At 36.8% G+C, this 26,330-nt stretch overlaps 1 protein-coding gene across 1 annotated transcript in view; it reads right to left on the reverse strand.

Moving 5' to 3' along the window:
- The window catches only part of brf1b (BRF1 general transcription factor IIIB subunit b), a 90,452-nt gene that overhangs the window by 20,026 nt on the left and 44,096 nt on the right, over positions 1 to 26,330 (reverse strand). The window contains exons 10-16 of the mRNA XM_073816450.1: positions 25,490 to 25,529; positions 25,039 to 25,134; positions 24,588 to 24,878; positions 9,172 to 9,236; positions 8,270 to 8,351; positions 6,246 to 6,298; positions 5,342 to 5,613 (exon numbers count right to left, since the gene is read on the reverse strand). Of these exons, the coding sequence (XP_073672551.1) occupies positions 5,342 to 5,613; positions 6,246 to 6,298; positions 8,270 to 8,351; positions 9,172 to 9,236; positions 24,588 to 24,878; positions 25,039 to 25,134; positions 25,490 to 25,529 (899 nt within the window). The remainder of the gene's footprint in view (positions 1 to 5,341; positions 5,614 to 6,245; positions 6,299 to 8,269; positions 8,352 to 9,171; positions 9,237 to 24,587; positions 24,879 to 25,038; positions 25,135 to 25,489; positions 25,530 to 26,330) is intronic.

Genomic DNA, 26,330 nt, shown 5'->3' on the forward strand with positions numbered 1-26,330 from the left:
AATTAAGTTTTGGTATATTTACGATAGGAAATTTACAAAATATCTTCATGGAACATGATCTTTACTTAATATTCTAAGAATTTTTGCTTAATAGAAAAATCAATAATTTTGACCCATTCAATGTATTTTTGGCTATTGCTACAAACATACCTGCGCTACTTAAGACTACTGAAGGTTTTGTGGTCCAGGGTCACTAAAGTCTGGAGTAATGGATGCTAAAATTCAGCTTTGTGCCACAGGAATAATTTACATTTTAAAATATATTAAAATAGAACAAAGTTATTTTCAATTCTAATATTTTACAATATTACTGGTTTGACTGTATTTTCAACCCCAAACTTTTGAACAATAGTTTACATCTAGCGGTAGAGTACAGATAGGGTTTTTTTATTTTATTTTTATTTTACCAATCACAGAAGTTGATGTTGCTTAAGAACAATGCCCATAAATGCAAAATCAAATCAGTTAATTAACTTGTGATAGACATAAATGCATTTGTGCTTGCTGATTTTGAAATATTTTTTTGTTTCAAAACAGAGCAATTTTTGATCTTTTTTTAATCCCTATTGAGAAAATGAATGGAAAAATGCTTATAGATTCAAGAATGCTAAAAAAAAGAAGGTTTGATGTCATTGATTTCAGCAAAAATGTTCTCAGCAAAATTATCAACTATGCTACTACATGCAGAAGCTACGCTTAAATTTGGGTTGTCTTGTAGATCTATCAACTGTGGATTTCCTTTCCTTATTATTGTGATTTCATCCACTCTAAAATCCAAAGTTATTTCCAGTGACCTCACTATATTAAATGAAACAATCCAGCTGCTTTGTCTCAACCAAACGTGATTCCCATCAGCAGGATGTGGCTCCCATACTCCCACCACCAGACATCCTCTGGACAAACAGATCTCAGCCTACTGATAAATGGCATCCTTGAACAATAGAGCCCTCCATGCTGAGAGACCAGGCCTAAAACCTTTTCACCGAGCGTAGAGGTCGAGAACCAGGCACAAGATGATTCCAAGAGGTCCTTCCTACTGCCTTATCTCACTTAGGCCTATGAGTACAACCACAAGAGATTTTCTGTGACAAAAGTCGACTTTGCTATACAGCCAGACGTTTCCACGCTGGTCCTGGGTCAACGTGACCATGCTAGAAACAAACAAAATGACTCATTCTGCTGCTCTTGTTGCTAGGAGGTGGTAAAGGGTTTTTGGCGACAAGGAGCTCCATTGAGACGGACCGAATGACACACTCTACGTAAGGTTGCCTTGGTTTCCTGGCCTCTAGAATGCTAGTCGATGGGGTCTAACAGTATGGACATTGAAAACCAGCTGTAATAATGAGCGAAAAGCCATACTGCTGGAAGTGGACTAACGTTAGGGTGGAAACAATGACATTTTAGTGTGGGAAACCAAGTCAAGAGAAAGAGAGGATCTGCGAAACACATCAGGGCACCCGGGCTCATTGGCTATTTCCACATGTGCCAGGCAAAATAAATGAGAGTGTACTCAGTGTAGGCCTGGTGAAAAGCACATCTCAAGAACTCATACCATCTGACCTTAAGCTAACATTTACAAATCAATCTCCGCTCACATTGTCACAGAGCTAAAAAAAAAACAGACTGGATCTGGGAGAGAGCAGAAATACATATACTTCTCCTCTCCCAAGTCCCCAGGATCGATGCAGCTCCTCAAATTGTGAGTCTGATTTCAAAGCGGTAGCTGTTACTGTAAAACGAGGATCAGAAACAGGATCAGGCAGCACGCTGGAGCTGGGAGGTGAAGCGTTCTGTCGGGCTGTCACTTTTTCTGAGGTGCGCCGAGAAGAGAGGCATAGACAGGTCATCCTCATGCAACGAGATCAGATTTACACTTCAAAAAGCAAATCCCAGCAGTTTTAAGAACGGTAAGCCTTTGCTAAAAGATGGGTAGAAAAGGAAGAAGGTTTGAAGGAGGAAAGAAATTAAAGAAAAGAAAATGGATGGCAATTATCTTCTTATCTTTTAGGAGTGGTTCCCGTTGCTGTTAGTTTGGAGGTCATGCAGAGGTTCAATCTGGCAGCTGGTGTGTGAGGCTGGTAAAGGGGGAGGGAAGTTACCAATTCTACCTGGTTAGCGGAGCGTCTAGAAGGGGTCTGTTAGCTACTTAAGGCAGTGAAGAAGAGTAACAGAATAGAACCTACAGTTGAGCTCAAAAGTGTACATCCCCCTTTCAGAATCTGCAAAAAGTTTATTATTTTACCAAAATGAGTGGAATCATACTAAATACATGTTACTGTTTATTTAGTACTGACCTGAATAAGACATTTTACATGAAAGATATTTATATAGTCCACTAGAGACAAAAAAAAAACTCTGTTCAAAAGTTTACATTTTTAATACTGTGTTGCTACCTGAATGATCCGCAGCTGTTTTTTGTTTAGTGATAGTTGTTCATGATTGTCCTGAACAGTTAAACTACCTGCTGCTTTTTAGAAAAAAAAACTTCAGATCCCACAAATTCTTTGGTTTTCCAGCATTTTTGTGTATTTGAACCCTTTCCAACAATGACTGTATGATTTTGAGATCCATCTTTTCAAACTGAGGGACTCATATGCAACTATTACAGAAAGTTCAAACGCTCACCGATGCTTTAGAAGGAAACACAATGCATTAAGAGCTGGGGGGTGAAAACTTTTGAACAAAATAGAGATGTGTACGTTTTTCTTATTTTGCCTAAACATCATATTTTTTCATTTAGTACTGCCCTTCAGAGGCTACAAAAGATAGTTACATGTTTCCCAGAAGACAAGATTAGTTAAATTTACCTTGATCTTCAAATTTAGTTCTTAATGTATGGTTTTTCCTTCTGGAGCATCAGTGAGCGTTTGAACCTTCTGTAATAGTTGCATATGAGTCCCTCAGTTGTCCTCAGTGTGAAAAGATGGATCTCAAAATCATACAGTCATTGTTGGAAAGGGTTTAAATACACAAAAATGTTGGAAAACCAAAAAATATGTGGTACCTGATGAATTTTTTGAAGAACCGCAGGCAGTCACTAAAATAAAACAGCTGTGGATCATTCAGGTAAGAACACAGTATTAGGAATCAATGGGTCATTTTTTATAAATTAAACTATTATTTTCTCTTGTGGACTATATGTAAACATATTTTATGTGAAATATCTTATTCAGGTCAGTACTAAATAAAACAATAACATGCATTTTGTATGATCCCTCTTTGTTTTGGTAAAATAATTGACATTTTGCAGATTCTGAAAGGGAGTTTAAACTTTTTATCTCAACTGTATATACAGTATATTCAGGCCCCAAAATTACTAATTTAGCAGCTTATATAAGAAAATATCTTTGAATAAATGTGCTTTGATCAGTTAGATTGAGTTTTCTGACAGAGAGCACTGTATGCATTGTGAACAATGAGCAATCGGGCAATCGTAGACATTTATTTCTGCAGATTTAGTCAATCCCAAAGAGAAAAGTGGCTACTGGTTCTTTTGAACTGTTTATCTCTTAAAGTACTGCGTGAAATGTCTTAGACAGTTGGTACTTGCAAGTCGTGGCAACAAAACTAAAACTCTTTGCCCTCCCATGACAGCTCATTACAAATGTTCCCATGTTTCAACAGGAGTGGGAACAAGCTCTCTCAACTGGAGCTGGAACTAAATTCAAGTTTATCATCCAATTTGTTCCAGTGTCATCAGCCTATGATGATTCAATATTTTCAAACTGGCCACTGCTTTTCTGCCAGCTGATGGGTCAAATTAACAATTAACAAATATAAAATTAACAAATGGAGAAAATGAATTTAAAAATGCCATTTAGAACTTAATGTACTCTTTATTACAAAATTCCTGAAAATTCCTGAAAAAAACTTAGGGGGAGACACTGCAACAGAATTGTGAAAATATATTGTTTTCTGCCTGTTCTAAGTATTTTCTGAATTATGGATTGACAAAAATAAGATACTCAAAATTCCCTCTGAAAAAAACATGTGACTCTAATATGACAAAAAAAAATGTAACAAGAATTTTGAAACTGACTTCATCCAGTGTTTAGATTTCAGTACTAGAAATGTATGCAAATTAGCGCATATTTCATTAAATAATACATCATTTGCATATTTAAACCTAACATTTTAGAAAACTTGTAATACAAAAAATGTTTGCAATAATCAATGCAACTGGGTGTAAGGCGATAACTATTAGTTAATTTTTTACCCTATCAACCTGCAGTGTCTCGCCTTAAGGAAAAGAAATAAAATAGACATAAACTACGTTGAAACTATGTTGAAAACTTATTACATTTTGATTCGTTTTTAGCATTGATAATAAGAAATCAGCTTTACTTAAGAATTATTTCTGGAGTAGTGTTTCTGAAAATTCAGCTTTGCCATCAAAGGAATTAATGACAATTTAAAATATAATTAAATTAAAAACAATTATTTTCAATTGTAAATAAAATGTAATAAACTCTGCACATTAGACACTTCTCTAAAAAAAAAAAAAAAATCAACCTATCAGTCCTATCAACCTCTAAAAATACACTGCATTTCCACCAGACAAAGAGAGTGATAACACTAGTCGACTATGTTTTTATGTCTTCAGAATATCCACTAAATGTATATTTTTTAAAAATCTAAAAGGTATTAAAAGTAATGTAAGAGTTGTATAGTTTGTTTCAAAGAGGCTCATGAATATAAGAAAAGAAAAGGGTCAGTAAATTGTCTTTTCGAAGCTTCAGGATATGAGGTCTCCGACAGCGTTCATATGTCTGATTCATCATCATCTCACCATTCAGTATGAAATTAGTAATTATCATTAACGAAATGGACTGGAGGAAAGACATCACACAATGAGAAATTATCTTTCAACGCCAAAGTGTAGAAGTCATGATCTTGCGCTCCGTCTGTCGTATATTCATTACTTCTCTCACAGGGACGTTTGGAGCCCTGGAGGACTATTAATTGGAGAAGGGGCAGGCTCCCAGCATGCACCACAGGGTGCCAGGTGATGGCAGACAGACAGTCCTGGCACTGAATTGATGACAAGCTTTCTCCTGGTGGAAATGACTGTGAAGGTCAGCCAAAGGAGCAAAGCAAAGACAAAATGTTGGAGGCCGACAAGAAGAAAAATGTAGTCCTTCAAGGGCAAAGAAACTGCGTTTTTGATCATGCTCCTTTGTCTGAGGAACAAAAGAGTCTCCTTGGCACCAGGAGCAGGTCCCTGTTACTACATAAAGACAGACTTAGTGGTTTCTGGGAGCGAAAAAGCTGCACTGTGAGCCAACAGTAACCAAATAAATAAATAAACAAATAACAGATTCGCTCTTCATTAAATCCTCACCTCTTGCCCATGAGGCTTGCAGGTTTCGCGAGGCCAAGATTGCTCTTGTTCGGCTGCTTCTTGCGGCGGGTCAACTTTTTGCGGCCAGAACCATCAGCAGGCACTTCCTCGGCTTGCTGGGTGGTGTTGCTCCCGCTGCCCTTGCTGTTGAGGTCCCGCAAAACATCATAATTGATCTTACTGGAGATCTTTTTCTGCTCCAGCATCTTCTCTATGGCCTCTCCCGCAGTGCTGGCCAGGATCGGTTCCCGCTTCTTGGACGGCTTCTTTGGCTAGACGAATTGGAATACGAGTTGTTAACAGTGAAAAACAAACATTGGAGTCAGTGATGGCTCGTATTTATAGAGAGTCCTTTGGCTTTCTAAGAAACACTTCTGAAGGCTAAAAGCACACTGGTAATTTAACTAACCGACCATTTCTGTTCTTTGGGCAACTGGGTATCATTTAAACAGTGCATTTTCCCCATAAGGCCTTGCTATAATGATGTCAGGCTAACAGCTGTCAACAACAAAGTGACAGAATCCCATTAGTAGCCTGGAAAAGCTATCAAGCCCGTCTGATCTGGTCACCGCTGACCGTGGAACAAGTCTCTTCACAGTCAGCAAGTGGACTACTGTACCTGAAATTGCTATTAGGCTCAAGGCACCTCATTAGAGGTGCAGAGCAGGGCCGGCTAATCCAACCCCGACTGGGAGGCACGGTGCAGATGTCAGAGCAGACAGGTTAAGGAGAGGCGACAGTGAGAGCCCGGGGTGAAACCAGAGGAGCAAGTGAAGTTAAAATGGAAAGTATGCAGTCTCCCAGGACCTGCAGCTGCTGAGTGTCTGAAGACCCCAGCATGTGAGGGAAGCCCACGTCGACACCATAAGAAAAAGGCAGACGTGCTCACACACGACTTACTCACCTTCTCTTTATATGTCCCTTGTTCCTTCTCTTTGGCTATTCTCTCCTCTTTTTCTGAAACAAAGAGAGTACAATGCCTTTATTAAAGGAGTCATATGATGTGGCTTCTTGTTTTCCTTTGTCTTTGGAGTATTCCAAGCTGTTTGTGCATAGATTAGATCTGTAAAGTTTCAAATCTTAAGGCCCATTCACACCAAGCATGATAACAATAACTATAACTATAAAGATATCATTCTAAAAATCGCTTCAAATTTAAGAGAATAGCAACTATAACGATAACGATACAGGGCAACGATATCGTTGGGATCACTTTCAGAAAGATTTTTTTTTTTACAGCTGATGAACGATAAAATACTGACAGCTAATCAGACTTCATTCAAATTTAAAAGGCTTGTGCATTTGAAATAGCAGGCGACATTGTAGAGAAGCAAACAGACATTGCACAGCAAACAGAGAAACATTAAAAAAAATTACCTCAGGAATTCAGCGCTAGTTTGGACAACATTGTCTTGCCTCCTTTGAAGGTGCAGTAGAAAAGAGTCCTTATTGTTTTTATTTCCATTACATTGACTAAACGCTAGATGCACTGTTTAGATGTGCTCGAAACGTGCAACAAAAATAGACAGTTATTGTTCACTAGTGTGGATGCAAATACAGTTATCGTTGCATTTATAGTTATCGTTATCGTTCTTGGTGTGAAGGGGCCTTTAAAGTCTTAAACCCAAAGAGATATTTATTATAAAATGAAAGACTCAGCCACGCCTTCCTAAAACAGCTTGTTTAAACGCGCCCCCACATGTCAACGTCACGGGGTGAGTAGATTAGCATAACACCGCCCAAATGTATATGGAAAGAAAGAAGGCGTAACTTTTACTGACTGTAGTATTGTTGCAGCCGTCATGTTGTGGAGACGCAGTGTGTTTCATTGCGAAAACAAAAGTACTTTGTTTAGCCTTCCAAATGAGGACATAACCAGAAATCAGTGGTTAAGTTATATTTACAACAATGTTCCGGAACAGTACAATGCAAATATTCAAGTGGGTGCTGCACATTTCACGGAGGACTGTTTCCTGAACCTGGGAGAGCAGCTTACAATGCCAGCTGTGCACAAAGGGTTAAGGCTATAAAGTGGGGCAATTCCAATGTTGCAAGGACAGTCTGCGCTTCTGACTGATGGCCTGTAAGTACGTTTTCATATTTAAAGAATTTGCTACTGACTATTCAAAACGTGAGTTTTGAGCAGTGTAGAGTAGTGCTTGTTGTTTCTCGTTCTATGATTGCAAATGCAGACATGGTGTTATGTTTATGTGGTGCAACGCAACTCGTAAAAAGACCTTGTGAGTCATTATAATCTGTTCATATGTCACTACTGGATGCAACAAATGCATCATTTATAATGGGTTTTACTGTTTCTGTTAGTTGCGCTGAGAAACGGCATCACAACATGGTTAGGGGCGTAACATTTCCTTCACATGCTTGAGGTATTCGGCCAATCACAACACATCGGATAGCTAGCCAATTAGAGAACAACTCGTTTTTCATCAACGATGAGTTTTGTAAAAATCCAAGCATTTCAGAAAGGCGGGGCAGAGAGGAGCAACAATAATGTACAGTATGTGGAAAATAATGTTTTTTTTAAACCTCAACCACATAAACACATTGCATTACACCAAATACACAAAATAATGTTCTTTTTAGCAACATCATATGACCCCTTTTAATGGAGTGTTTTTTATAGACAAAAAGCAAATAAAGAACAAACGCTGAGCAGATTAACTTTAGGAGGTCAATCTTTTAGTTATCACCAGTATTTTTCTTTTTTTTTTTTTAAATCAAACTTAATCTCACATGGTTCAATCGTGGGATGGAAGTAGTTCACTGTGCCAGTATTTAAAAAAAAACAAAATCCTTCTTTTCACTGAATTTTTATCTTTCTGGCTGAGCAGTCCTCTGATGTCGGCACAGATCTGGTGTATGAGCTTGTGTTAATAAATGCATTAAGCTTTCCTTCTCCTATTTGCTTACCTTTCTGTTCCCTCAAATACTCCTCGTTCTGTTTCATCCACAGCTCTGTCTTGGCCTCCACCTCTATCTCGTTCAAAATGTACTGCAGAGAAGATAACAGGCCTGATAAGTAATGCTAAGAGGTGATAATTTGTAAATCCGGGATGCAGAACATCAGACAGTTTTTTGAACTACACATGACCTGCTAAAGTTCAACAGAAGTTTCAAGCTCCATTTTCAGAGAGCAACACAGTAATGTGTTAGACTTTTTTTCTCTAAGTTAGTATTTTGTCCACAAAAAAAGACTTACTTGAAAAGCAAAGCTGTGTAAGACTATTATATAAGCACATTTTTAGGCATAAATCCAACAACTTTGTGTGAGATTTATGTCTTATCTTTTTACCAGAAAAAAAGTAGAAAGAAATACTGATTAAAGAGAAAGTTCACCCAAAAATGAAAATTCTATAATTAATTGCCACCCTCATGTCATTCCAAACCTGTTAGACTTTCGTTCATCTTCAGAACACAATTGAAGATATTTTTTATGAAATCAAAGAGCTTTCTGACCCTGAAAAGACAGCAATGCAACTGACACATTTAAGGCCCAAAAAGGTAGTAAGGACATTGTTAAAATAGTCTATGTGACATCAGTGGTTGAACCTTAATTTTATGAAGCTATGAGAATACTTTTTGTGTGCAAAGAAAACAAAAATACCACCTCTATCAACAATTGTCCTTACTACCTTTCTCTCGGATTTCATCAAAATACGATTAACAAAATCTTACGGTTTTGGAACAACATAAGGTTGAATAATTAATGACAGAATTTTCATTTTTGGGTAACCTATCCCTTTAAGAATTTTTTTTTTTTTTTTTTGCAGTCTAAGTGAAATAAATAAATCCATTAATAACAAACTACATACCTTTTCAATCTCTTCTTCATCAATCCCATTAAGGTCTAGTTCCCCATTAACTGATTTATCTTCCACTATAGAAAGAATAAGACACAAAAATAATAAAGTGAGAAAAACATGACAACAAAGGACTGTGATTATGTGATTTTGGGGAAGCAATTCCCATCAGATTGCATGCAGGCTATTCAGGTGGATTTCCCATTTCAGAATAAAACTGAAGAAAACCGTCCTGCTTGATGTCTTGGAGTCTGCAGCTGTCAGAGATGGTACACTACACAGGAAGTACTTTGGTGGCGTTCTCTCAATAATGCACGCACTGCCAGCTCTTTGTTGTGTAATTGCCATTAATAGGCTTAGCGGTGATGCGAAAGGATTTTGTGTTCCTCAAATACTTTCCCAAATTGTCTTAAAATCCACAGTGTCACATTTATTAATCCCTAAATTAAAATCTTATATTGAGGCAAGTATGAACAGCGGTGTTACTGTATGCTAATACAATGCCCTGATGTAACCTTAGATTCACATAAATATGTGTTATAAACACCACCTGAATACAATTAGCATGTGTCTGTAGGAATACATAAATATAAATGAGATCAGGGTAAGACGAGAGATAGACATGATGAAAGAAAACAATCACAAAATAAAGCAGCATCTCTGCCTGTAAATGGGAATCTAATGGGTGCAGAAATAAAAACATCTGAACATTTGGAATCCGATAATCAATAATGTTTACTCAAGATGGATCAAGTATAAACTATCTAGATAACACAAAAGAAACACTCTGTTTCTGATTACAATTAGTATTCAGTTTTGCGTGATCTATTCAAACTAACCTTTTTAAAAACCTAGCCAAAGGACTGAACTAAAGCAAACAATATGCAACACACATGCAAACCTTTTTGACGAAAATGCTAAAGAGCTGCAAAAGTTGGCCTGGGAAAAGTGTGATTGGATTGGTGGAGTCTCTGTGGATCAAGACCAGATGTTTATTAATTGAACATAGAGATCTGAACGTGGCCATCCGACTCACATTCACACGCTCTGGCGTTCTAACAGCGAGACCGGCCAGGGAGAACAGATTTAAATATCTGAACTGAGACAAAAGAAAATAGGTCACAATCTGTCCCCATCTCAGATTCTTACACTTGCATGTGTGAGCTTTAAGACACATTAAACTACTTCAAAGGCTGTGGAGTCCAGTATCATTTGACTGAGTACCATTTGAGATGCAAACATCACAGGCACCTTCTAAAAAATGGATTCTAACTCCAGTTTAACAGCCAAGGAAAGAAAAACAAGGCACATTATATAATCTGGGGTCTGCGTTGGAATGCGGGTCCACAGAAAATTAGAAAAAAAAGATTAAATCATTAAATTAAAAGATTAGTTCACTCCAGAATTAAAATTACCTGTTAATTTACTTATCAACAATCCAAGATGTTGATGTCTTTCTTTCTTCAGTCGAAAAGAAATTAATGTTCTTGAGGAAAACATTCCAAGATTTTTCTTAATATAGTAGACTTTAATGGACATCAATGGGTTAAAGGTCGAAATTGCAGTTTCAATGCAGCTTCAAAGGGCTCTACATGATCCCAGATGAGGAATAAGGGTCTTATCTAGCAAAACAATCTGCCAAATGCTCGTCTTGCGCGAGCTGAACTTCACACATTACGTAGTAATCTTGAAAAGGTCACGTTGTTTACGAAGCAAACGTGCAAAGAAAGTCAAACGCCCTTTATAAAAAAAGGTACAATGATGGCAGGCGCTTTTAAAGTTGGAGGATAAAATGAGATGGAGTTTTTTGCCCTACCCTACCTTTTTGAACCAAAGTACACAGACGAAGAACTAACAACGCGTGACCTTTCCAACATAATTATGTAATGCGTGAAGTCATAGATACGAAGAGCTAGTGCAGGATAAGCATTTTTGGTTAAAAAGTATATACATTTAATTTTTTTTAGGAAATGACCAATCGTTTCGCTATACAAGACCCTTATTTTTTGTCTAGGATTGTGTAGATCTCTTTGAAGCTGCATTGAAACTGCAATTTCAGACCTTCAGCCTGTTGATCCCCATTGAAGTCCACTATATGGAGAAAAATCTTGGAATGTTCTTCTCAAAAACCTTGTTTTTTTGTGACTGAAGAAAGAAAGAAATAAAGAAAAAAAAAGATTTATAGTTAGCTTCCTGAATACCAACACATCCAGTTTAATAGCACAGACATCTGAAGATAAAACACTGAGGTTTGTTACCAGCAGTAATGCAAAGACACAAGTCAAGTATGTGCAAGAGAACTGAGTGCTTCCAAAGTTCTGGTCAAGCAATTGTGTATCAATGTACTTGCGAAGATTGCAATTTCTCTGTCACATGGTTTCAGTCAAAAACCAGTCTCTCACATGAAATGTTTGTGGTTGTTCTTACTGCCTTCTTCACACAGTGTGTCACATCTTCTACTATCTCCAATTGCCTGCTCTAACACCTGCTTTTCATCGGCGAAGTGAATTCTAAATCTTTAGCAGGACTGTAATTGAATCCAGGCATCTCGTCCATGAGACGGAGATAGGATACTTGCTCAGGCATGGACCAACATGGGCACACTGGTCTATGAGGGAATTGGGCTTGTTTGCAGGCAGCTTGGAGTGGCTGTCACATATCAAACCCAGTGGAGCAAATCACAGCGTTTCCCTAGAGCGATTGCACGGCCGGATTGGATAGAAGAGAGAAAAAAAACAACATGGCGCGATCAGGTTTCTGCTCTTTAGAAGGTTGGCGTGTGGCTGATTGGGGTTGGATAGATGATGGTAGCCTCTCACAAAGAGCTCTGGTTTCGAAGGGGGTTGGAAAATGTCAAAGAAGTCACCCAAAGGTCACACAGGGTAAGCTATGCAACCAGCAGGGATGGTATACAGCCTCAAGTCACCAATTTTAGCAACATTTTGTAGCTAAAAAAAAGAACACTTTTCTAAAAAATTGTCAAACAGAATTAGGACTGTCACAATGTACTCAATTAAAAAAAAAATCTTGATTGCATTTTGTATGTTGAGTAACCGGCAAAATACCAGAAGTGGTGATTTCCACGGACGAGAATCAACACCAACTGTTATCATTTCATGCGTGGAGTGTAACAAACTTAATCTCTGCATATTGTTGTGAGTTTGGGATTATTATAACATTCATCTGGGAACAATGCGTGCACCATTTCATCAGATATACAAGATAAATCTTGTATAACCTATACAAACACAGAGAATACATCAATATCTTTCTTAATATGCTAATCGCTCATCGTGATTTCAGAAAAAAAAAGTCCACATATTTGAGAAATGTACATTAGCTCTGTTCATAATACATCATGTATTTTAACAGTTTTGTTTATAAAACAATATTATTACTTGCTTTTGATACTTTACCTGAAGTATACATTACTGCCTCATTGCTATTATATCTGAACCTGGACCACAAAACCTGGGTCATTTTTTAGAAATTGAGATTTATACACCTTGAAGCTAAATAAATAAGCTTTCCATTGATATGTGGTTTGTTAGGATAGGACAATTATTTGGTTGAGATACAACTATTTGAAAACCTGGAATATCTAAACATTGAGAAAATCGCCTTTAAAGTTGTCCAAATGAAGTTATTAGTAATGAATATTACTAATTAAAAATTATGTTTTGATATATTTACTTTAGGAAATTTACAACATATATTCACGGAACAAGATCTTTACTTAATATCCTAATGATTTTTGGCATAAAAGAAAAATGTATAATTTGGACCCATACAAAGAAATTTTTAGCTTTTGTTACAAATATACAGTCCTACTTAAAACTGCTTTTGTGGTCCAGGGTCACATATATGTAGTTTAAGTAATTTTAAAGGCTATTGCTTGCTTAGGTCTTTTTTTATTGCCTCAATTTAATTATATTTATCTGATTACTTGATTAATTGTCTAAATAATCGACAGATTACTTGATTACCAAAATAATCATTAGTGACAGCCCTGAACAGAATACAGATATGTGAAGCACTGCTCACACAGAAGTCACTTTCAAACTAAGCACCTTTTTGTTAGTCAGTGTGTTGAATTAACATGGACTTCTTTGCTCTCCCATTAAACTCCTTCCTATTGGAATGACTGGATTTTGCCAGTGACATTTCAAATGAGCAATGGTCTATGAGACTGCACCTTTAGGGGGTGTAGCACAATGCAGCTTTTGTTGAACAATAAACATTCAATTTATCTCAAAATGTCTTCTCATGTTCATGGCAACCATTCATTCTAAACGTGCACAACAGTACAAAGCAATGTGTCAAACTCATTTTTGGGTGAACTATTCCTTTAAAAGTAGTCTAAATGAATTTAAAAAGTATATTTCAAAAAATGTGATGAATAAACTGAAATTAAAGTCCAATCGAATTATTTGATATTATTGACATCTGACATGTGGCAACATATTTGATTTGAAATCTGGCTTCAGAAATGTTAAAAACTATTTGTCATTTTGGATCATTACTAATTAGTAAACAAAAAATCTCTGTGACAATTCCTCAAAATTCTCCCTTTGCGTTCCACAGAGAGAGGAACAGGGTTAGAAACATGAAGCTGAGAAAAGACTGCTAAATTGTGGGCAAACTGTCCCTTTCCCTTCTTTAAAAACATGGCATGTTGTTTGTGTGATGACATTAAGTATGCAAAACAAGATTAAACGCTCATAATGCAATATGCCCCAACATATTTCAATGAGGAACGAGCCTCTAATATGAGTATGCACTTGACTGAACATAATCCAGATTACATAATGAATCATATGAATCATTATGCAAATAAACAGATCAGCTTGATGCTCAACTGTGAAATGCCACAGAGATGAATGAATATTAGGAGCAACATTCACATTTTGAGATTGAAAAGACTTTTAGTGTTTGTACACTAAAAGTCATTATACAGTTGATTTCAAAAGTTTACACACACCTTGTAGAATCTGCAAAATGTTATTTGACCAAAATAAGAGGGATCATACAAAATGCATGCTTTTTTTTATTTAGTACTGACCTGAATAAGGTATTTTACATAAAAGACATTCCCATATAGTCCACAAGAGAACAAAATAGTTGAATTTATAAAAATGACCACATTCAAAAATTAAGACTGTGTGATTTTAAGATCCATCTTTGCATGCATTAACTTTTTGAATTTGAAGATATTTAAATTGAACATATTTAGTTTTCTGGGAAACTATCTTTTGTAGCTTCTGAAGGGAAGTACTATCTGAAAAAAAATTATATTTAGGCAAAATAAGAAAAATGTACACATCTTCAATCTGTTCAAAAGTTTTCACCCCTTGCTCTTAATGCATGGTTTTTCCTTCTGGAGCATTTTTGAGCGTTTAAACCTTCTGTATTAATTGCACATGAGGCCCTCAGTTGTCCTCAGTGTGAAAAGATGGACCTCAAAATTATACATGAAGAGGGTTCAAATACACAAAAATGCTAAAAGACTAAAGAGTATAATGCTTTATTTTGAACATAAAACAAGTAACAAAGCAAGTAACTGAGGGAAAAGAAAAAAAAATAAGACAAACAAACCAAACAATTTATAATAATAATATGAAACCAACTGTGGATCATTCAGGTAACAACACAGTATTAAGAATCATGTGGAAACTTTTGAACAGGGGCATTTTTATAAATTCAACTATTATTTTCTCTTGGGGACTATATGTAATCATCTTTTATGTAAAATATCTCATTCAGGTCAGTACCAAATAAAAAACAACATGCATTTATTTTGGTAAAATAATTTTGCAGATACTGCAAGATGTATGTAAACCTTTGACTTCAACTGTATTATAAACTATAACCTGTGATTCGCGAGAACAGGTAATAATACCACAATCTTTGTTTTTTCATTTAATCAAATCAATTTATAGATCAACTGGTGTTTTCCTTTGAGGATGAATTATTAGATTTGTCATAACGTTAACAAGAGAAGCCTACATTATAAAGATTACTATAGATGTAAACTAACTGATTTTGCTCAAAGCTAGAAAAAGAATCAAAAGATCTTGCAGACCGAGAGTGTTTCACGCTCATACAAAAACGAGGACAAGGTGGAAAAAAAAAAAACCTCTTGCAATATGGCACGATAACCTCTGAGGGCCTTTTCCAACCTCGCCACCTGCTCACACTGTCTGTGCCATGGGCAAGCAGGCCAAGACGTGAAGAATATATGTGTGTATGTGTGTGTATTCTTGTCTGTGGGTCAGCTACAGTAGGCAGCTACAGTATCTTTTAAATCAGACTCTGTATCTGCCCTAACACATTGACATTCTGCACATGCAGTTGACTATAGATGCGTACAGACTATAAAATAGCCTTTTGCTCTGTGCTATCCCTCAGCATGTTTTGATCAGTCAAACACATCCACTTGAAAGGTTAAATGCTGTATTTGCCTGCAGACGCTGCTTTCCCATGCGTCATTCAGCGCATGTCCTCCTAGACTAACTGTCATCTCCATCTACACGCTGTCTCCTGTCTATCTCTCGTTCCCTGAGCCATTGGTCAGTCGCTTAGAATCAAGCACAGCTGTCTGACTGCATGCAGGCCATTAGATCGATACTTTACACATGCAAGCAGAAGTGGCATTAACAGCAGAGAGAGGGAGGGATGGCGCTCAGAGCGCACTGGACCATGAGGCAGCATCACCACAGCCGAAGCTCAGCGCACAACAGGAAATCAGTGCAGCAATGCAGTATGGGAGGAGTTGCAAGCAGGTGTAATCAATCAGCATCCCTGCTGCAGGAAACCCATGACATGCCCTCTCAACACATACAGACAGGACAATTTCACTTTTTTATCCCTGGGATAGATGCTTAAAACTGTAAGCTTTAGGGTTTGTTTACAAGGGACATGTTGTTTATCTGTTGGTGCTGTTTTTATTGTTTCTATGTAAACAAACTCTACCTCACTGGTTTTTCAAGGACTCACAGCACGAGAGCTGCATTTTTAAAATGCTGTGTCTATTTAAAGATGTTAAAATTTATCACAGCATTACAATGTACAGTATGAAAAATGTTATTCACATTGAATAAGACTTTGCATTTAACAGTTAAAGGGGTCATCGGGTGCCCATTTTCCACAAGTTCATATGATACTTTAGGGTCTTGATGAAAAGTCTCTAATATACTTTGGCTAAAAAGTTTACCTTGTCAAAATCAGCTCTGCAAATATCAGCTCATTTTATTGCATGGGCCCTTTAAATGCAAATGTGCTCTGCTCGCTCCGCCCCTCTCTGCTGAGGGATTAATGCTGCCTACATGTGATATGGGAAAGATGATGCTCTCCACTTGTGAAGTGGAAATTACCAGTGTGTCGTTTTCAGGTGCTTTTGTTGTCGTAGTGAAGAGAAACATGGCGGACTCGGAATTTGTCCTCACATGCTACTTTGGTAAAACAGACCAAATAAAATTGCCTCCTTCAGAACACTGTACCGCACAGCATCCTACTGGAGGCGAGCCACGACAAGCTAGCATCTTCTCTTAACGGTATTTTTAAAGACAACACTACGTTTAAATGGCAACGTTTTTAAAATCCTTTATGCCCCAGCATTATGGGCGCTACAAACTAACCAACTAAACAGCAGAGAACTTTTAACATCATGCAATGCTTATCATTCAGTATAGTTTCGTTGCTGTCCGCCATGTTGAAAGGTCAAAGTTTATCCCATCTCGGCAGCTTGGGTATCATAAAAAATTTCGAGCTTTCCAGTGGAAATTACAACGTGAGTGGGTGTTCATATGCAATTTCGATGTAGGATTTTGGTATTTACCATAATTACGATAGCACATGAAGGCATGAAATTCGCAATGACCTTTATTAAAATATTAGCGTTCATAAAGATTAACTAATGGGTGGTTTAGACTACACAATATTTTTGTGTTTTCTTGGTGGTTAAGTTATATTTACAACACCGTTCCGGAACAGTACAACGCAAATATTTGAGTGGGTGATGTGCATTTCACAGAGGACTGTTTCCTGAACCTGGGAGAGCAGCTTACAATGCCAGCTGTACACAAAGGGTTAAGGCTATAAAGTGGGGCAATTCCAATGTTGCAAGGACAGTCTGCGCTTCTGACTGACGGCCTGTAAATACGTTTTTATATTTAAAGAATTTGCTTCTGACTATTCAAACACGAGTTTTAAGCAGTGTAGAGTAGTGCTTGTTGTTTCTCGTTCTATGATCAAAAATGCAGACATGGTGTTATGTTTATGCGGCGCGGCACAACGCAACATGTAAAAAAACAGTATGAGTCATTATAATCAGTAGTTATCTACCCACTGGATGCAACAAATGCCTCGTCTATAATGGGTTTTATTGTTTCTGTCTTGTCGCACCGACAAACAGCATCACAACATGATAAGGGGCGTAACATTTCCGTCACAGGCTTGAGGTATTCGGCCAACCGCAATGCACCAAATAGCTGGCCAATCAGAGAACACCTCGGTATCCATCAACGATGAGTTTTAAAAAAGATCAAAGTGTTTCAGAAAGGCAGGGCATAGAGGAGCAAAAATAATGTACAGTATGTGGAAAATAATGTTTTTTGAACCTCAAACTGCATAAACACATTGCAATACAACAAATACACAAAATAATGCTCTTTTTAGCAACATCATATGACCCCTTTAAAAATCAATATCATTTCGCAAAAAAAAAAAAAAAAGATTAAAATCAAGAAATGTATATTTTTTACCCAGCCCTAGTTACCGTTAACAACACTACAAGTAAAAGGCCATCTAAATGTACAGGTTCTACACTGTACAGATATGAACCGATATAGGAAAAAAAAAATTCTAATATGTGACCCTGGACCACAAAACCAGTCATAAGGTTAATTTTACAAAACTGAGATATATACATCCTATGAAAGCTCAATAAATAAGCTTTCAATTGATGTATGGTTTGTTAGGATAGGACAATATTTGGCCGAGATACATTTATTTGAAAATCTGAAATCTAAGGGTGCAAAAAATCAAAATACTGAGAAAATCACCTTTAAAGTTGTCCAAATTAAGTTCTTAACAATGCATATTACTAATCAAAAATTACATTTTGATAGGTTTACAGTAGGAATTTTACAAAAAATCTTCATGGAACATGATCTTTACTTAATTTCCTAACGATTTTTGACATAAAAGAAAAATCAATAATTTTGACCCATACAATGTATTTTTGGCTATTGCTACAATTATACCCCAGCGACTTAAGACTGGTTTTGTGGTCCAGGGTCACATATTGACTGATAACTGCTACGGAACCAATATATTATTCACCCCTTGTAAGAACGGATTGTGTGTGAAAAGCCCGTTATAGGTCCACGAGGGGATGAGGAAACTCATTAGTATGCTCATTATAAAATCATTAGTGTGCCACATACTGTACTAATTGGATTTAAACCTATAGAGTCACATAACCGTCTTCAATAAGATCAATATGCGTTTTTTTATTTTATATTAGGCCTTTTTCCACTTACATAGAAAAGAAATGGGAAATGGGATTGGTAAATGTCACAAGCTGGATACAAATGTTTCGCTCACATGACCGCCATAGGTCAACGTATGAGAGCATGTGTGCTAACTGCGCAGTAACAGTAACAGTAACAGTATTCGCTGAGGATTCAGAGTCATTCGGAAAATTTGATGAGAAACACGTGTTGTCCATGTTGGGGAAATTGAGATTCGTTTGAAGGCCGAGCGTTCAACTCTCTCTGTGACAACGGTACTGAGGTTCTTAATGCTGCAAGCTGCTGATCACACCAGAGCATCAAAATACCCTGGTTTCAACGAGATCCAGGAAAGGGAGGGTCACAGGAAGCTTTGTAAGAACAGGCAGGCCTCTCCTTTGAGGAAAGTTCCTCTCTCCTCTCAGTCGTGGACATGTTGGCTAATGCCTGGCATTTGAAATGGCAAAGTTCAAACAGGGTTCATAAAACCACAGCAAGCCCAAGGGAAAATCCTTCCCATATTTTTATCTTTTCATTCGCTCTCTGTCTCTCACGCACACACAGAGTCAATCCGAAATGCATTACCCAAGATTTGGTGGCCAGCTCTGGATGGGGTTGGAATATATTGAATAGTGAAGAACAAAAATTGATAATGGACTCCTTTTATCATCATCAGATAAAATTCATATTTCGCCGCACTTGCTGCTGTGGAAAATATCTATTGATTAAATAAGCGGGACTCCTTTGGATGCCTTGCGAGGGAGATTTCTGGGTTAAAACTGGTGTGGCGATGGGAAGTGAACCTGCGTGGAACAGATGCTGTGGATGGAAAGAACGCTGTGGAATTGGCCAGTCGCTCTCTTCACTGCAGTGAAAGTGAGAGAGTGAATCTCACGTATCCCCAGAGAACTGAAGAGACAGACAGTCTGAAAGAGTGAGACACTTCAGTACCGACAGCCTGTCAGAGTGAGAGAGGCATCTGCCAGACCTCACACATACACACACACAAATACACACTCATTCTTGGTCACTTGCTTTTCTATCTCTCTCTCTCACTCACTCACTCTCACTTTGTCTCTGTCTGTCTCATGTGTTCCCTATTTAGAGAACACAAAATTTATGCAGACCTGCATACTGCAGCAGTTTAAAAATGCAGCTTTTTGCACTTTCGGTGGCTGCGTTTCAGTCTCTGCTACACTGAAATATGCCTATAATACAATTATAAATACTTATATATAAATACTATAAATATAGTGACTCATATAGTAAAATAAAATAAAATACAAAATAAATAGCACTAGCCAACTATCCAAGGTTTCCCTGCCTGAGGCCCCAGATGCTAAAACAGGCTCCAGCATACTTGTGACAATACAAAATAAAATAAATCAATTCTAATTTACATTTTGTTTGTAGCATTTATTCATTAATATTTATTTTATTCCCTTGCAAAACAAAACAAAATAAAATAACTGCCATCTATCCAGGCTGTTTTCCCTGCCTGAGGCCCCAGATGCTACATGTGGCTCCAGCATCCTACACAACAAAACAAAATAAAATAAAATAAAACGTATTTTTAAGGACCAATTCTAATTTACATTTTGTTTATAGCATTTAATGGAAAATATTTATTTGTATTTATTTAATTTTTTATTTACTCGCAAAATATTTATTTTATTTTTTGCAAAATAAATTTTAAGGACCAATTGTAATGTACATTTTATTAATAGCATTTAAAATAAATAAATAAATAAATATTATATATATTTATATATTTTAAATATTTAAAAATTGTTTTTGTTTTTTTGCTAAATAAATAAAATAAAATAAAATAAAAGATGCTAACCAATTCTAATGTTCATTATCTTCATAGCATTTAATGGATTTTATTTTCTTGCAAAATAAAATAAAATAAGATCAAATAAAATTTTAAGGACCAAATCTAATGTACATTTTCTTCATAGCATTTAATGGAAAATATTTATTTTATTGACTTGCAAAAAAAATAAAAAATAAAGATGCTAACCAATTCTAATGCTCATTTTCTTCATAGCATTTAATGGAAAATATTTATTTTATTTCCTTGCAAAATAAAGTAAAAAAAATTCAAGAACCAATTCTAATGTACATTTTCCTCATAGCATTAAATAGAAAGTATTTATTTTTATTTATTTGCAAAAGATGCTAAGATAGGGTGCATTTTTTCACAGCATTTAATGGAAAATATTTATTTTATTTCCTTGCAAAATAAAATATATATTTTTTTATTATCCTAGCATTAAATGTAAAAGTATTTATTTTTATTTCTTTGCAAAATAAAATAAAATAAAATAAATAAAGATGTTAAAATAGGGTTAATTTTCTTCATAGCATTTAATGGAAAATATATTTTTCTTTGCAAAATAAAATAAAATAAAAAATCTTTTTACTATTTTTCTTCCTCTTTCAGTATGCACACAAAAAACACATTCACAACCCAACATTGAGAGTAACCAGCAGTGCATGTTTGGCCTTATAGTCAGCTGTATGTATTGTTGTGAGCAATGAGAGTCATCCATGCTGAGTGGAACCCCATAAAGCCGTCTTTATGAGTGACTCTAAGAGGCTTTCACTCCTGCAGAATCATCACCTTGTCCTGCAAAAGGACAATGATGACGAGGGAAATGTATCAGCAAACTGCCATAGCAGAAATAGTCCACGGAAAGCCGCTCAGACAGCAAATCACAGTCTGCACTGCTTTAAAATACAGCAGCTCGGCTCCGATCTCCTAGACTGGCCTCAGGAGACACATGCTGCGTCCAGATAAACCGCTGCTGCATGTCACTCAGAGCTGCAGGGAACACCTAGGTCGAGGAGTCGTCGGGGTCAGGGTCAAAGGTTAAAAGGGAATGGCCTGAGTTCAGCTAGCGAGCAGGTGCTGAGGTCAGAGAAGTGTTGCCGGACTGATATTCTGACATTTTAGTCGTCTTTTAGTAAGCTCTTGGTAAATAAAATCACCAAATCAGCATATTAGAATGACTTCTGAAGGATCATGTGACATTGGAGACTGGAATAATGATGCTGAAAATTCAGCTTTGCCATTACAGGAATAAATTACATTTGAAAATATATTAATATAGAAAATAGTTGTTTAAAACTTTGCAATATTACTGTTTTAACTGCATTTTTTTTAATCAAATAAAAGCAGCCTTAGAATAAGAAACATTTAAACACTAGTGTATTGTTTGTGTTTCACTGAACCCATGTTGAACGACAGTCAAATAACAAATACAGTCATCTGTGCAAGTAAAACAGGACAGCATTTAATAACCTCGGAGTAAAGCTCCATACGTTTCCCGTCTCTGAAATCATATGCTCTCTATAAACTGAAATGAGATCAGCATAAAAACACTATAATGAGAAAGTACATCTGTGGCTTTTGCTTCTGCTGTACAGCATGAAGCAGACAGATTGGAGCAGCTCTTATTAAAAGTCTTAAAAGGATTTCAAAAAGCTCTAAGTGATTATGTCTGGCAGACCCTCTATCGGAGCGCTGACTTTCACAATAGCAAAGGGTTAAAGCTTTCCTAAAGATTAAACATTCACCACACTTCCTACAGTCATCCATCTTATAACAAAGAAACCCAGTGGCTTTGAAGAACAAATTCTGCTTGATATAGTCAGGAAATATTTCGTTTCAACACACAAATGGACCACAAGAGTTTGGACCCAAATAAAAATGAGATAAAATATTGTTAATAATATAATTGTTTTATATAATAGTTCATTGAGCAATTCAAGGGATAGTTCATCCAAAAATGAAAATCATGAAGAAATTATGTTTTTTGAGGAAAACATTTCAGGATTTTTTTTTCCATATTGTGGACTTCAACAGTGCCTGTGAGATTGAACTTCCAAAATGCAGTTTAAATGCAGCTTCAAAGGGCTCTAAACGATCCCAGCCGAGGAATAAAGGTCTTATCTAGCAAAACGAAATGTCATTTTCTTCTAAAAAAATTATAATTATATACCACAAATGCTTGTCCAGATCTGCAATCTCATTTTCTCCTCCAACTTCAAAATTGTCCTACATTGCTGTTTTACCTTTTTTTGTAAAGGGTGTTTGACCTTCTTAGCAACTCATACTTCTGCAGCGATGTAGGACAATTTTGAAGTTGGAGGAGAAAATAAGGTGGGAATTTTTCTGTATTGAACCCAGAGTACGCATGTGCATCGCAGAGCTAGACAAGACGAACATTTGACCTTAAAAAGTATATAAATTGTAAAAAAAAAATTTGAAAATAACATTGTTTCACTAGATAAGACCCTTCTTCCTCGGCTGAGATCGTTTAGAGCCATTTGAAGGTGCATTTAAACTCCATTTTGGAAGCTGACCATTGAAGTCAACTATATGGAGAAAATTCCTGAATTGTTTCCCTTTAAAAAACATAATTTCTTTGCGACTGAAAAAAAAAAAAAGACATGAACACTCTGGGGTGAGTAAATTATCTGTACATTTTTGTTCTGGAAGTGAACTAATCCTTTACGGTGTGTTCACACGGGGCGTCAGCGTCAACGCTTCCCATTGACTTTGAATGGGTGATGTCAAGCGTTGCCGAAAAGAATTGTGGATCCGTCGGCGGCGCTTCACTGGCGTTGCTCGCAGCAGAAGTTGAGAAGTGAAGCACCGCCGACGGAAAGCGTCAGCCAATCAGGACCGCTCTATGCAAATACAGTAGCCAGGCGGCAGCCAATCACGTTCCTGTCTAATTTCATTGGCTGGCGCTGCTATGACCATGGCGCCCCGTGTGAATACACCGTTAATAAAGGATTCAATGCAATTTTGTAAGAAAAATATCCATATTTAGAACTTTAAAAACTGTCATCTCTTGCTTCTGACAACTGTTATACGCATGTTCATGAGAGAGTGGCGTTCCAGTGGATGACATATAGGACGTAGGCGAACATGAAAGTGACAAATGTGGAAGCACAGAGGATAGAGCAAAACAAACAATGGTCATAATTTAGAAGTACAAAATGAAGATTTTTAAAGAAAAATGTCAAATTTCAATATAAGCTAAGAGGAGACTGGTTTTTCTTTGCTGTGAACTTATGCTTATGCTATGCCTACGTCCTACGTTATGTGCTATAAAACTTTAAAAAATTATAATTTTTTTCACAAACGCATTGATTTGCTTTAGAAGGCCTTTATTAACCCTGGATAGCCATGTGGAGCACTTTTTGGCCACTTCAAGTTTCAAAAGTGACAACCACATTTAAATGCAGTTTTGCACAGAGTATGCCACACATCGCAGAGCTAGACAAGAATAGACAAGCATTTGTGTTTTTTTTTTTTTTAAGAAAATGACCCTTATTCCTTGGCTGGGATCATTTAGAGCCCTTTGAAGCTGCATTGAAACTGCATTTTTAACCTTCATTACGTTGAGCACCACTGAAGTCCAGTATAAGGAGGCAAATCCTAGAATGTTTTCCTTAAAAAAACGGAATTTATTTGTGACTGAAGAAAGAAAGATGAATATCTTGAATGACATGGGGGGTAAGTAAATTATCAGGATATTTGTGATCTGGAAGTGAAATAAACCTTTAATATAACTCAGATTTAATTCGTCTGAAAGAATAAAGTCATATACATCTAGGATGGCTTGAGGGTGAGTAAATCATGGGGTAATTTTAATTTTTGTTAACTTTCCCTTTAATTGCTCATCAATATTTTATCCCATTTTTAATGGGTCCAAACTCTTTTTGTTTTTATAAGAAAAGGCATCATCACTAGTAAAAAAGGGAACGCTGAATGCTGAGCGTCTACAGTACAAGGCCACGATTCATCACATAAAACAGCAAAGAAATATGCAGTGTGTTGTAATGAAAGCCCTATTTGGCCAAAGTGAACATATTGTGCTGAGGAAGTGGCACACTCACCGTTTGTTGTGTCTTCCTCTGTGATGCATTCCCGAATGGAGTCTGTTAGACCAAGACTGGCTGCACTGGGCAGAGGGCCGAGGAGAGCTGTCAGTGGCACATGTGTGGTTTGACTGGAGAGCGGTACTGTATCCCTACTTCCCTCCTGATCCTCCATTCCTCCCTGGTCTCCCTGTTCAAGCACCTGACTGATGAACTCCTGGTTGAGATGTTGAGCTGCTGCCTCCATTTCTTCATCCTCTGGCTCTTCGTCTCCAGTCATCCCAGAAGCCAAAGACACAGAGTCGTCATCTGAAAGCGTGTTACAGCACGAATCAAAAACCAATACATGCACGTGAATCAGCATAAAACCACACAATAATCTCTATTAAGGGCAAATATCATCAGCGAACTGTGCTCAGATGAGCCTAGGTGTACTAAATAAACATGCAGAGCACTTGATTTGATCTACCTTCTCTTGCGTAGGAGGCATAAATCCCTCTCAGTTTGGTTCTGCTGCTCGCTGCCAGCTGTGTCTCAATCTCTTCACGGTATGAGTTGATCTCACCTGCAGACAACGTACGCACAACATACACACAAGCCTAATGTCTCTGATTGACAGTTCGATTTTTTGTCTTAAAAATATTCAGCATGCAACATAGATTCCTTGGTAGAGTGTGTTCAGTGTTCAGATTATGTATGCTAACTGCATGTCAAGTAATGATGTATAGTCCTAATATATGGAGACATTTATGGAAACGGTAAGGTGTGCACTCCAAACCACAAGGGAGTTTGTCATTCATAATCGTTGAAAAAACTTGAAATGCTTAGTGTAGTCGAGATAACACACCGCAGAGAGCATTCAGATGCCATGTTGAGTCAATAGAGAGAATCAATACCTTATTCCAGGAGGACAGACTAACCTTGATATTCCTCAAGTTTCTTGACCAACTCGTGCTCCAGCTGAAACAATGACATTTCAATTAAGAGGACCATTTATATAGAGTCTCATATGGCTGAATCTTATATTAATAAGTTCATAACTGGTCACACACACATATTGGGTTTACATGTTTTATGGGGACATTCCATAGGCGTAATGGTTTTTATACTGTACAAACCGTACTTTCTATCGCCCTACACCTACCCTACACCTAAACCTAGCCCTCACAGGAGATTGTGCACACTTTTACTTCCTCAAAAAAACTCATTGTGCATGATTTATAAGCCTGTTTCCTCATGGGGACCTGAGAAATGTCTCCACAAGGTCAAAATCTACTGGTATTCCTATCCTTGTGGGGACATTTGGTTCCCACAACGTGATGAATACCAGGTACACACACACACACACACACACACACACACACACACTATTGTATTGGGTCAATTAGATTTTGTAATGTTTTTGAAAGAAGTATCTTATGTTTACTAAGGCTGCATTTATTTGATCAAAAATATAGTTAAAACAGGTATAAGAAATATTATTACAATTTAAAATAACTATTTTAACTGTTTTCTAGTCTTCAGTATCACATGATCATTCAGAAATCATTTTAATATGTGACCCTGGACCACAAAACCAGTCATAAGTGGGTATATTTGTAGCAATAGCCATGATTTTTATGCTAAAAATCATTAGGATATTAAGTAAAGATCATGTTCCATGAAATTATTTTAGATCTTTTTTTTTTAAATATATACTGTAAATATATTAAAACTTAATTTTTAATTAGTAATATGCATTGCTAAAACTTCATTTGGACA

The sequence above is a fragment of the Garra rufa genome, chromosome 13 (genome assembly GCF_049309525.1).
Source record: "Garra rufa chromosome 13, GarRuf1.0, whole genome shotgun sequence".
NCBI classification, from domain to species: Eukaryota; Metazoa; Chordata; class Actinopteri; order Cypriniformes; family Cyprinidae; genus Garra; species Garra rufa.